The sequence below is a fragment of the Dermochelys coriacea genome, chromosome 7, assembly GCF_009764565.3.
Source record: "Dermochelys coriacea isolate rDerCor1 chromosome 7, rDerCor1.pri.v4, whole genome shotgun sequence".
NCBI lineage: Eukaryota > Metazoa > Chordata > Testudines > Dermochelyidae > Dermochelys > Dermochelys coriacea.
Window position 1 is genome coordinate 11,189,781 of NC_050074.1, and position 14,508 is coordinate 11,204,288.

The following is a 14,508-nucleotide window of genomic DNA, read 5'->3' on the forward strand; positions in this document are numbered from 1 at the left end:
TCCCTCTAGACACCACCAGCAGTAATTCTCAGTTACACAGCAGTGGGGCTGGCACAGGTGTCACCAAGAGCATAATTTGGCCTGCAGATCCCCTCTGTCTAGCTTTAGCAGGAAGCAGCACTCCAAGCAGTAGCAAAGCAAGCATGAGGCCTCCCTACGTCTTGAACTGCCACCTGCACCCCTAAACTCTGGAAACATGGGCTGTTAGTGGTGACTGCCTTTGGAAATGATGCAGGTTGTAACAATTGTGCCAAGAACTGGGGGCAGGAACATAAGAATGGTGCCTCCAAGGGAACCAAACCCAAACGATCACAGGGTTTCCCTGACAGAGGAAGCAGTAGTAGGGAAGGGAAGGGGATGGCTCAGCTGGGGCCCCTTATCCCTGGGATAACAAGGGAGCCCCTCTTGGACTCCAGGCCCCCATCCAGCTGGATGGCTGCAAATAACCCTAAGTAGCCACTGGCAGCTGTGGATTGGGGTCGGCTTCCGCCACGCCCCCTGAGGCTGCAATCGGGAGACAGAGGTTGTGTAGAAATCATTACGCTGGCCCTATGCCTTCTGAAGAGTCTCCTGCACTGGTGTGATCTTCCCATGGTGGCTACACTGGCTTTGCACCAGCAGCACAACACAAGGTGGCTGGAACATGAACCATAGTGTTTAAATACTCCAAATCATTAGTTATATAAGTTAGCATAGACTGGCTTGCTCCACCGTCACCAGGCGAATTGCACTCCGATCCCTCCTAGTCTCTCTGAGTGCACCCCCTCTCTTGGGGTGAAATCAGGTGATTCTCCTGCTTTCAGACCGGGCCCTGGGTTGCAATCTCTTGTGTATCAACCATGACTTACCTCAGCAGGTCTGATTTAGACCAGTCTCTGCAATTCTGTTCTCTTTAGGACAATGACAGTAATAATCAATCAGTGAGCAGACAGCCTCAATAAAGCCAAGTATTATTTATTTAGAACACAAACATTTCAGAGAAAGCATACCTTAAAGGCAATAAATCAGACTCTCCGCATCTCTAATTTACCAGGTGGTTAACCATCTTCCACATGGGATATCTGGAAGGACTAATTTCCTGTAGACTCTTTGGCAGACCCTCTCTCTGTGTCAGCCTGTTAGGGCTCATTGACAATGCCCCGGACAGCCCTGGCAATTCACTCCCCTTTGCAGGAATCAACTTCCTTTTTAACTGCAAAATGGGTCTGCAACTCATGGGAGACGGGAGCCTTGAAGCTAATAGCTTGCCCCACTGTCTTTGCTTGGTCCTATCTGGGAAGCTATTGTGTCACCTTCATGCACAGACCCCATGGAATTTGAGCATTCTAGGCATATAACAGACATTCCACTACCTCCAATATAAATTAGATCAAGACAGTCACATAGGAAATTGCAACAACTCAATATACAACTACTGCTCCCTGACCTGGTAACCCACAGTGCTCACAACATTGTTACATCTCTGCATTCCTAACATTACTACATAGCAGCACTATGGCTGTCCCACCAAGCTTGGCAAGGAGGCAGGAATGGATAGACTGAAAGGAGAGCATTCTGAGGAGGAATTTGGAGGGGGAAGAGCGGGATGGCAAGGTCCAAAGGATCAGAGAGGAGGCTCCTGGCATGGAGAATGGTGCTGGAAGGGTGGGAGGGAGATGGCATGGAGGTGCAAGAGGCAATTTGGCAGAACGTTGGGTAAGAGTCAGGTTACTGGGTTTTATGAGATGTAGACAGGGCAGAGCTATGCGGGGCCTTGACGTTGAGTGTAATGACCTCTTAATATGAAAGTGTGACCCTAAGAGCATCCCAGTGCCAGAGGGTAAGGGGCTCGCTCCTTGGTATCAAGCAGCGTCAGCCGGCCTGACCAGTTCAGTGCACCCAACTCACTGCTGTCATCATTTTAAAGGGGGTCATGTAAGGTATCATATCTGAACTTGTAACGTGCTGGTCATAAGCATAATTGTGTGGTGTATGTACAGGTGATATATGAAAAATTATAAATACGGGCTGGCAATATGTTCTTAACATGTGTTTGGCAGAGAGGGCTTATGGCTCCCGCACCCCATGACAAAGAAATGTGGTTCTGCCAGCTCGAATGTGTCTCCAATGTAAATTGAGCAAGGAGAGACGATGGAAGTATGTTTACATAAAAAGTAAACAAAGCCATCAAACTAGCCAGTGGGGGAGATGGCCACTTAACTATCATGAGGGGTGGGGAGAGGAGACAAATTAATGTGCTGTCAGCTCCCTACCTGACACAGCAAGCTGAGTCACAAGGAAAGAGAAACTCAGAGAAAGCCATTTTGGCATTCTTCACCTGAGGAGACAAACAAACAAAGCACTCTGGGCTCTGTGTGGGATCCTGGTTTAAGGACTCACCAGCCATGCTGGACGAATGACTGTGGTGAGAAAGCTATTCCGAACGAGAGACTCTAGTTTGTTAAGATAGGTTTCGGTCTTCGAAGCATATGTTTACTTTTGTTTGTAACCACTTCTATCCCAATTCCTTCTACTCGGAATCACTTACACATCTGTTCCTTGGTAATACATTTAATAATCTTGTTTTACTACACAGCCACCTCAGTCCTGCTGTGTATCAAACTAACCTGTAAAATCCTCAGCCACACTAACTGATTGATGCTGTCTTCTGTCTCTTTAAAGAAGCAGCGAACGCGTTAAGGTTTTGAGAGGGAAACAGTGAGAGGGTCTGAGCACTCAAAGGAGAAGGTTTTTGGGGAAACTTGAACTGGACGGGTTGTTTCATCATCCTGCAGGGAGTAACCAGGCTAGTGGAAGCCAGGGTGAGGTCACTGAGCTGCAAACAGGGTGATGGTAACAGGGTTCTGAGCCAAAGCTGCACTGCACAGTAGCACCCAAGGTTAACAGGGAGGCAGTGTCACAGCCCCTTACTGGTCTAGGTGAAACCTCAGAGTGTCCCAGAGAGTTACTATGTTCTATATGTTTCTATCCAAATGGAATTTGCTACAATGTCACTTTGAGGAGACACTGCAGGTATTTCACTCCAGAAAGGTTCCCTGAGGAGTAGTGGGAAAAGGTCAAGCTCTCGTACGCCTGGACAAAGGCAGATTGGTGTAATGTCCTTAGCCACCAGGAGGGTTAATCCTTTGGAACAAAGAAATTTATTTCACTATAAAAGAGGTAGCCAGGTCCGAGAGGGAAACAAACCGGTTTGGAGAACAGGCAAACCGGCTATCCTCGGCAGCCTACCACAAAAGGGGGGGGAGAGAGAAAACAAAAAATGAAAGCAGCAGACATAGACTCTGACGTGTACCTTTAACTTTTGCAACCTGCATTTCCCAACCCATATTTAGTTCAGCTTTCTGCAGCTTGTTTCTAGCAAGTTTCAATATCCATCCTTTATTTCTTCCTGTTTTCTCTCTGTCATTCTCGAACGCATCTTGCTTATACCAGCTATAGTTTGGATTTAATTGTTAGTAGGGAGAGAAAGAAATGCTCATTTAATTGTAAGATGAGGAAGGTTCCACCCTTACATGAAAAGGAGAAAACAAGTGGCGGTGAAATGACCCACAGGTATCTAGGATTATAAATTCAGTATCAGTAAGGTGAGGACTGCAGTTCCTACCAACAGAGGTGAAACAGGAGCATGTGTTGGCATAGAGCAAGCCTGCTGATTTTAGAGGTGCTGGGACGATAGCAACAAGGGTGAAGAATTTAATGTTTTTAAATTGTGATTTCCTATATGCTTTTGTAATTGTAAATGAAGGTCAAAAAGAAAGTGTGGGAAGACTAAATTTGAGATGTGCTGGAGTTTCACAGTTCCCATGAGAGCACGTAAATCCCTGAGTTCCTCATCACCAGTCTGTTACCCTGTTCCAATGTCAGCACAGCACCATCCGCTATGCAATAACCATCCCTTTTCAAGAACTGTCACTTACCAATAACAAACTACCAGAAACTCTGCCAAATTCAAATTTATTTTTTCATTCCCAAAAAATTGGATTTTAATATTAGTAAGACACTCCCACACCACACACAAATGAAAGCAAGAGACCATTCAAGCTACCTTTCATCCTGAAGCAACCTTTTATGGGTAAGTCATACCTGCCTGGAAATATGGCATTTCATTTGTAAAACATTAGACTTTTCACTATTACCGTAAGCATATTAATTAATATTCTCACAACATCACTGTGAGATAGGCAAGTATTATTCATATTTTACTGATGGAGAAAATGAGGCATAGGGAGGTTAAATGACTTTTTCAAAGACACAGAGTAAATCAGTGGCAGAGCTGGGACTAGAAATTACGAGTTCCTGGCTTTCATTCTTGGGCGCAGAGCAGTAAACCATATTGTCTCACCACCTCGGTGGGGCCAGCAACAGCCCTGGAACAGTAACATGAAGCAAGATTTTTTCATTTTTGAAAGGGAAACAACATCTACACTGAGAAACATTTCAAAAAATGGATGGCACAGTAAAGTAAACAAATGCTGAAAGTGGTAAAGAACAATTTTTAACTGTAGACATAAAATATTATACATAGCATTGCCTGGTCCTCACAATAAAGAAACTCCCTTTATTTTGTACTAACAAAAAAGTGAGGAACACTTAGTTGGATCTACAAACACAAACTGCCAGTGCTGCCTGGATTTTTATGACATTCATCATTCTTTTTAAAGTAGAAATTAGAAATAAAATATTCACAATCCAATAATGTAGTAAAATGTCATTATAAAAGTCATGAACATATGGGGATATTTATCAAGATGATGTCATCAGTCGAGACAGTTAACTGATGGTGCAACTATTTTCAGTTATATTTCATTATCTCTCTTCATTCTATTACTAACCTTAATGAAAACCGTTCCTGAAAATATTTACTGAAGTTATAGATTCCTGCATTTGGGGATCAAAATTTTACTTTCTGATGAATCACTGGTGTAAAAAATATATCTAATTATGAGGGTTTGAGAAAGTCTTGTTGATTCCCTTCAGAGGACTCTTGTGTTTAAGAACTGTCAACAGGGTGAAAAAAAAGAAAAAATATCACCTCCTTTTTGCACACATTAGATGTAGGAACAATATCACATTATAGCAATGAGCTGTATTACGTAAAGGGTCAGAGTTTTTCCTAACATGCTTGTTTAGTCTTCATCTTCATTTGTGCTGCCAACAAACAGCAGTAGGTTTTCCTTTGGGGAAATCTCCAAGAAATTTTCTTTTCCACTTGGATCCTCTGAAAGTCTTTGGGGTTCAGCTGCATAATTTGCTCCTTTCTCTTGCAAAACTGTGTAGCTTGCAGTAGCCAATCCTTCAGGCTGTTCTGAAAGCCTAATTGCAGTCTGCATTTTCTTTCCTAATTCCTCTATCAGTTTTCCAGGAACAGATGTAGATTGTAAAGAAGCCTTTGATTTTTCATTACTAACATCTAATGTCAAAGTGTCTGTGTCTCGCCCTAATCCATTGCAGTCAAAAAGTGGGGCTGTCCTCTCCTTTTCGAGTGTCCCTTGTAGAGAATTTATTTTCCCATCTTCACTGGTTGAGGACTCTTGTTCATCTGAATCAGAGCTTTCTGTTTCAGATGATGAAGTACTACTTGATTCTTCAGAGTCACTCGTCTCCAATTCAGAGGAAGGCAGCTGTTGCTTGGAAACAGCACTGACAGCTTTTAACTCACTTTCTTCCTCTTGTACCAGAAGTGCAGCTGATTCCAGCTCTTCTAGTTCAAACCCTAAATGGGCCTTAATTAGCTTGGCTTTCTGTAAGGATTCAGCAAGTGCTGCCAACTTTTTTGACCTTTAAAAAAGAACAAAACACATTGTTAAACTCTAGAAACAAAATATTTCCCATTTGATAATAAGTAGCAGGGAACTAAACATTTTTGTTATTTATTTTGTTTGTAAACAACTTCTTTCTTCAGTTACAGAATGGTAACAGAAAAGATACAGGAAACAGAGATAAAAATGATCCCTTATTCACTCCCACAAGGCTAGAAAAGCAGCTACATAAATCATCACCTCAGAAAACTTACAGTGAATTTTTCAGAAGAAAGCACACACATCTTTACAAGCTTTGGAGATGCACTGTAATGAGAAACACCAACTGCAACTATGATGATGAAGCAACAGGAAATCTCTGCAGAGATATTATCTATTTTTAATGTTGTAAAACTTCAGCATTTGGCTAGCCAAAGGGCTGTCATTAGCTGGTTTGAAGCAGCTTGGTAAGGCATGAATCCAGAGGGGACTAAATCAGTTGGCTTTGTCGTACCCCAAACGTAAATAGGGTATGACAATTTTCTCTCAGTATTACCCAAAATACAGTATATTTACGGAATATATTTTGTCAGATTCTTCTCATTGGGCTAGTTGCACTATTTTTAAACTCCTATTTTTCCCCTTTTATGCCCCTTAGTTATCTGATGCCTTCAGAATTATATTACATATTTACCAACCTCTTATTACCATTTCATTCTTATCCTAATGGATACAAATTACTGTTGATTAACATACTTCCCTAGTAAATGAGCACCTCCAAAACAGCAATGTTAACAAATTTTAACAATGTTAACAAACCTGGGAAAGGTGGTTCTGGACTTGGTTTTGTTCAACTGAATTACATAATTTGTGAAGACAAAGTAATTGTATTAAATTTAATCCACTTAAATGCACAGAAAATGGGAAAAAGCTAAGAGAAATCTCCTACAACTCTGATACAAATGCGTATCTCCTCTGTGCAAGTCTCACCACTTTACTCTAAACATTATTCACCCTAGGTTCATTCAATCCTGAATACAAATAATTTCATATACTGTATTCTCAATGGTTCCTTTCTACCATCATTCTTCTAATCCCTCCTTTCTCCTTCCCTCTCCAATTTCTTAAAACCCACCTCTTTAAAACGACAAATCTTCCTGTCTCATCTTTAGTGAGTCCTACACCTTCCCTCAGCTGAACTGTTGATACATGACAAATAAATATTTATGTTCGGAGTAAGAAAATATGTAGCATTAAAAAAACAAGGCTAACTGATATGAAATCCTAAAGTGGTAAGGTTTAGACCAGGTTTTTTTTTTAAATGGTAGGTCAAAAACACAATCTTTGGGAAAATTTTTGCTTATTGGTCTATTTTGAGCCACACATTTAGGAAATAAATTTTCATTAAGTCAAAAATAATTCATTTTACTTTAAAAAAGCAACAATGCCAAAAATTTAAATTTAAGAACTGATCAGCCGACAATTATCTCACACTCAGTTTTCCAAAAATTATCTTTCCTGCTATGTAAAGTTTAAAAGAAAACCATGCTGCAACCATGTAACTTCTTATGGGCCCTATTTCATATATGTGTTCTCTCTCCTATCACAGCAGCACATGTGCACCTGTTTTAGAACATGTTGCAGAATAAATCAGTTGTAGATTTATTTTAAATTTATTTAGTATTGTACCTAAGAATGAACTAAATAAAGGTTTCAGAGTAGCAGCCATGTTAGTCCATATCTGCAAAAAAGAACAGGAATACTTGTGGCACCTTAGAGACTAACAAATTTATGTGAGCATAAGCTTTCGTGGGCTACAGCCCACTTCATCAGATGCATAGAATGGAATATATAGTAAGAAGAGAGATATATATACACACACATATACATATACATACAGAGAACATGAAAAGGTGGAACTTGTCATACCAACTGTAAGAGGCTAATTAATTAAGATGAGCTATTATCAGCAGGAGAAAAAAACTTTTGTAGTGAACAAAAAAACTGCTATACCCCTTTCAGTAAGGCCTACAATAGGGGACAACAGACACGGTAGGTCAACTTTCAGGCTTAGCAAGCTCATTTAGTACAGCTGTAGCCATAAAAATTTCTTCAGGTATTTGAAATTCAGCACATGCTTTAACAGAAAACTGTGCCATAAATTTATAAACAGAAAGAACAAAAAGCAAGAGAATGTTTTGAAATGTGGGAAAAAAGAAAACCAGGTATAAATAGCAAACATACATCCTGTTTCTTACTGTAGAGTTTTGCCTCAGACTATCAATCAACTTTTCACCACTTCCTGCAACAGCAGGTCTACTATAAATCCTGCAGTAACTGACTGGGTTTCATTTCCTCTGCCAAAACCTGCTAACCTGCAAGGCATGACACACTGACACTGGAGCAAGCAGCTGATAATGTAATACATAACTCCTGCGAGGCAAAAGTTAAAGCGCTTGTTCTCTCAGTTGAATGACTTTAAAGATCTTTATATTCTGCTTCCCAGGGGAGATAATTACTCAGTATAACATAGACTGTGCAATTTTTTTCTCCTAAAGGAATTTTATTTAAAAGGTGGAGGAAGGGGAATTTAATGCAGCTTCTTACACATTCTTACAGAGACAGCATAGCATTTAAAAACAAATCGTGGATTGAAACGGATTATTTGTTAACTTTCTCCATTCAAACCAAAGAACTCAGAAATTCATGTTTATGAAGAGTAATCAAAACCACATAAAAGTTTAAAAACAATAAAAAGCACGTACAGAAGCTCACAAATAAGCCACACACTTCTCTATGTAATGCCTGATACACATCCAAAATTTTCATCAACTATTTAATATACTAATTTATTTCATTAAATAATCCCTGTGCTGTTCAGTCATAACATTTCCCCCAATTCATCTTCAGCAACTTGCATTTTCCTTAAAAGTACAAAGTTACACAGGATCATAGGAACTGGCAGAGTGGATCAGATCCAGGGTCCATCTATTCTGCAAAACCCCCTGCAAGTAGATTGTAATGGAATAACCTGCCTCGGTTTATTTCCTGACCCCACTATTGAGAGGTTGGTTTATGCCCTGAAGAATGAGGTTTTATATCCCTTCCAGATCTCCATATTTTTTTTAAACTCTACATATTCGTGGTAACCATATAAAAATGCAATCTTTTTTCAAATGTTACTAAACTCTTGGCTTCAATGATAGTCTATGAGTGCACAGACTAAATGTACATTGTGCAAAAAGTTCCCTTTATAACTTTCAAACATGCTGTCTTTTGGTTTCATAGTAAACCATGACTGATGCTAAAAGGAGGAATGTTTTTCTCTCTGCTGACTGTTCTTCAACTCTAGGCACGACAGCCCCTCCTTCCTCTCTTACTGCATAAAATTCAAGACAGCTGTTGTCACATGCAATCCCCTATATAATCTTATCCCCATATTTCTCTTCTCTCATTTTTCAAGCTCTTCTTCCCAATACTCTTTGTACTTCCTCTCATCTTCCCATTCTTCACTTTCTGGTTTCTATCATCCAAATTCTTCCCTGTCAAGAGCACCTCCTCCATAGCCCCTTCAAATCACTCCTTAAACCCTCCTGGTCAAACAATCCCACCTCCCTCCTTCCTTTTAATATTCTCCACACCCTCCCTCTTCTCAACTCCCAAGACTGCTAACTCTTTATGGATGAAATATGTCGTATTTAAGTTTGTTGAGGTCCAGATAAATTTACAACACTCCATAAATTTTATTATTAATACATAATAAATATCTGTTCCCCAGAGTATCTAAAGCTTAGAGTTCAAGAAGAAAATATACGGTAATATGTTTTGGCTCCTTCATTTGCATTATGCTACTTAACAAAAATGTAATACTATGGCTATATAGAAAGGGGTTATCTTTGAAGCAGCAAATACTTGTCCCCACCACTCTTTATGCAAGTACAAGTACATACTAAACAGTGAGACCACTTATGAAAGAGTTGGTGTCTGACAGGGGCAAGTCAGGAAGGAGTAATACCAGATAGGTACGAGACTGCAACAGAAAATATACTCAGTCTCTGAAAGCCTTTGTTTAATTCCTATGATCTGATCTACTTCAATAGTAATTTATTGACCTTAACTGATTTCCATTGCATAGCTGTTGCTAAAAGATCCACACTAACCCTTCACATTGAAAGTTTTACCAAAGTTGCTGAGAGATGACGTATTCTCCCCCTGTATCAAGTATTACAGGGGAAAGGAGATAAAAATGACACAACAGACCCCACTACTTTCTATAAAAATAAATAAAGCAGTTATGAATACTCTGACTTGATTAGTAAATGCTCTCCAAAGACCACCTGGCCCCTCCTGAACTCTGCAGTTGACTTTCTGTAACTCTTTTTGTGCATGGTTCTGTGGAGCTGTTGGCATGCTTACAGCAGATAAACACAAGGGCTCAGTTCCTGAACTGTGGTCAAGAAGTTCTTGGCGCAGCTCAGGACAAGGTGGAAGTATGTGCAGACTTTAAGCTACTATTGCACTCCCCTAATCCTGGGTCCATTTGCAGCAGCCTAGAGGCTGTTCTAAATTCCGTTGACTGCCAGCAACCCCAAAGGGCTCTTCTGGCAGGCAGGGGTCATGAGGATAGTAGCATCTGCACGATGGAGGCAGGATCCACATATAGGGGGATCCTAGAGTGGCAGTAATGTTAGCATTGTTAGGACAGCTTTGTGCTGGTGGAGCGCTGCAAAACTGCCCTAACGTACCTGAGGAATAGCCCAAGGAATAACATTTTGTTCTTGCTGGACTACATCCATTTCAGAACCCCACATTTATTAATGTGCGTGATGTGTATATCACATAAAAGCAAGGAAATTCAGAATTCATACTGGCATCCTATTCTTATTCTGCTAAGTGCAGCAGCCCACAAGATTAAATAACACTGGAGATCTATCTAAGAGCCCTGTGGTACAAATGTAAGTCGGATGACTGTATCAGCTTTACCACAGCATGGCCTGCAAATGAAAAAATGCATTTGTGCCTTTCCCCCCACTTCTTTATATAATGTACAAAGAAGGGCTTCTCCCCCACTTGTCTTGTCTTCCCCTTTTTTCTGGAAGATGGCTTGAGAACTGGAATAGGAGTTTGTTTAGCCCTCACTTAAGGACTAAAAAATTATTTCTCAAAGATCTTTTCCTGCCACTGTATCAGATATTTGAGTTCAATAGATTTTGAACAGTCGAAAAATCCCTCTTCCTTTCAGTTACTCAGATTTCATTTTCTTGGTGCATATAATATCTTACTCCTAGGAGTGCTCCAGTCATCCTTACTCTCTTTCAGGAAAACTGGAGTGTACAAAGCTGACATTTCTAATTGTAAAAAACAAGCAGAAAACACTCCCCACTTTCAGTCTTTATATATCATAAAGCAGCATAAAAAAGCACAATGGCTATTTTTTCTGTGCAGGTTTAGTTTAAATCTCCCCTGCAATTGATTGATTATGCTGCAATGTTAGCATTATTTAAACTTGATTTTTTTTGTATGCTATTCTCTTTGTTTTATGAATGGTAGATTAAAACAGAACAATGAACAGAAGCAGTACAGAAACACCTGATGACAATGCATCTGAATCAGGAATAGGCTAACTTCATCAGCTGCATGCTTGATATTTGAGATAGGTTGGAAAGGAGATATCAAGAAAAACAAGAACTTCCTATGTTTTTAAGAAGCAGATTCTATAAATGTTATTTGGGGAGTTTCTCAGCTCTATATTTTTTGTATTGTTGTATAGACTGCAAAAACGCTATTGTCTATACTGAATTTAAGGACTCTAGGACATTTTTAACAAGCACACTTTCTTAGCTATTATCACAAAAACATGCAAACTTTCTGATAAAAAGTTTGGTTTTTTTAAATTTTCATCTTTTAAAGTCCTTTGCTAAAGTAATTATGTAATCACTTTCCCTGATCTGAAGAATCCCAGGCTCAAAACATAAAGAACAATGTGAATAGAAGGTTTTCTACAGCTGACAACTAGTTAGTTAGATTCTGGATTTGTGATAGAAAGGGTGCCTTTTGGGAGAAGAAGAGGGGAGAGAGAGAGAGAGAGAAAGAGAATGACTCCTGATAATATGGAACGGAAATAATGTAACTCCTCGGCCAACAAAGACAACCCAATCTACATGTAAAGTCTGTAAAATAAAAGTAGGTCTCATCTATCTAAGAATACTTTCTTTATTTTGGATATTCTGAGCTAGCTGAAGAATCAAGAAACAAATCATCCACTAAAATAATATTGTATATACATTCTTTGAATTGTAGAAGAATGAAGGCAAGTAAAAATCTGATGGTCAGTTATGCAGCTACCATCAGGGAAAAAAGTTTCTCTCCTCTATTTAAGAGATAAACAGAACTAAATAGTTGTTGGCACACCTGTCAATTGGGAACTGCTAGTTCATTTTATTTTTAAGGAAACAATCCACTAGCAAGAAGAACTGAATCTCAGGAATCCAGCTAGAGAGAGAGAGTACTAGAAACCTGACTCAGTTGAAGACAGCTAAACCACACTGCAGAAATCACAGCATAGGACACTTTCCCAAGCAAGATTGTGAGTTTAGTTTTATAAATTGTACAGGTTAAAACAATAGCCCAGGGAACAGAAGTGACGTATGTCATGAACAGAATGGGGGATATAGTGCAGAGTTTAGGGACCAGGTAAACATGCCCTGCTCTTTCCAAGACCTCTAGAATAGTATTTAAGGTTAAAGTAACAAATATTTTAATTCTTCAACAATGATTAATGAAATCTCATGATTACTTGAAGATATGCTCATTCAGTATGCACATTTGTGGTAATATCTTATTATTATGGTAATAGAGATCCTACATAAATATGCATAATAGGTATTTAAAGCATTGCACATGGTAATTATTAGTTGTCAAGATGCCAATTGCACTGGGAAAATGCTTTTAACTGCAGGTTAAATTGATAATGGGCACATTTTATTTAATGTACAGCTTTAATAAATAGACAGCAGAGACCTCACACGTCTTGTTCATACACCTGACGTAACAACTGGAAGACAATGCTGCAGTATATCATCATTAGATTACAACAGACCTTTGATGTGCTAGGTGCTTTCCAAATATGTATGAAGAGAGTGCCTCTGCCCCCCACAGCTTATCTGCTAAAAAGACAAAAACAGATGAGTGTGGGGGAAATTGAAACAGCACACAAGTAAAGAAGTAGGAAAAGGAAGAGAATGGTGAGAGGAGAGAGAGAAGGATGGAGAAGGGTTTGGGGAGCAGGGTGAGTGAGGCCAACAGCAGAGGGCAATAATGGAGGGGGAAGGAGGAGCCTGAAGCAAAGCTCCAATCAGCAGACAGAAACGAAATGTCTCAGTGTTCCAAGTAAGGTGCTGTCTGCTGATATCACTGGAGTACAGGGGATTTAAAGATACCCTTTGTCTCTCCGCAGCTGATACTGCTCCAGAGCTTCTGTTCTGTCTCTTGCAGTCAATGCGGAGTTAAAGGGCACTTGGAACCTGGTGCCCCATACAGTTGTCCTCCTTAGCCACATCCAGGGGAGTGAGCTGCCCAGGTCTCCTCCCCAAAGCTGCTGGCAAAGCACCTGCCTGTTTTATGGAGATTATTTTTATCATATTTTTGGAAGGGGAATGATCTAGAGAGCTATAGTTGCTGAAGAGGGGAGGGATAGCTCAGTAGTTTGAACATTGGCCTGCTAAATGCAGGGTTGTGAGTTAAATCCTTGAAGGGGGCCATTTAGGGATCTGGGGCAAAAATTGGGGATAGGTCCTACTTTGAGCAGGGGGTTGGACTAGATGACCTCCTGAGGTCCCTTCCAACCCTGATATTCTATGATTCTAAGACAAGTTCTGTAGGGAGCCAGGGAGAAGATAACTCTTACAAAGTGAGCCTAGATATTAAATAAAAAGAATACATGCATAAATTTGAGGCATCCATCCTGCCTTGGAATCCCTTGTTTGTAGTTTTTCCTAGATATTAATTTGTAGAAAAATAAAAGTAAAATGATGCACAACCTGCCTTTCTGAGTAACATACCCATCAACCAGAAATAACACTACATAGGAAAAACTAAAACACGTGAACTACTGGAGCAGGCCTTTCAGTCCTTGTGGTAGATTGCCCTGTGTAGCAACACTCTTGGTTTAGGGATTTAGCCCAAGTAGCAAAACTACCTGAAAGAGTTAAAAATCAATTAGCAATAAATATTCTATATAATGCAAGAACATTTAACCATGCAACTTACATCATCACCATGGGAGTTACCCAGTTAAATTACTGTGTGGAATATTTACACCCTTGGGTATAAACACAGCGGCCGGGTTGGTACATCTGGCTTTGAATGCATAGCTCAGTGACATTTTGCTACTAAATGAAACAGAATAAAACTTCTTCATGTGCAGATAAAAGCGCCACCTTAATGGTTTAAAAAAACCCACAATAAAAAGATTATTCTACTGCATCGTAAGTTCGGCATGGCATTTTACAGATCTATAAAAAGAGTTCACTACCCTGAGAAGTTTACATTGTAAATTAGACATAAAAGCACGGGATGGCACAATACGTGCATAAAGCAACAGTGCTTTTTTTTTTTTTATAGCTATTCATTTATTGAGGTAGTTTTAACAGGTTTACAAATCCATGACATCCAAATATCAGGGACACAACAATAACCATTACAACAGTGAGTGTTTGTTAGAGAAACATTATACAGTAATACAATCTTCAGATCTGTCTATTTAACAGGG

At 39.7% G+C, this 14,508-nt stretch overlaps 1 protein-coding gene across 1 annotated transcript in view; it reads right to left on the reverse strand.

Annotated features, from left to right (window-relative positions):
• Nucleotides 1-3,938: 3,938 nt before the first annotated feature.
• Nucleotides 3,939-14,508, reverse strand: part of SHQ1 (SHQ1, H/ACA ribonucleoprotein assembly factor) — a 102,347-nt gene continuing 91,777 nt past the window's right edge. Inside the window, exon 12 of the mRNA XM_038411600.2 lies at nt 3,939-5,778. Within this exon, the coding sequence (XP_038267528.1) occupies nt 5,127-5,778 (652 nt within the window). The 3' untranslated portion in view covers nt 3,939-5,126. The remainder of the gene's footprint in view (nt 5,779-14,508) is intronic.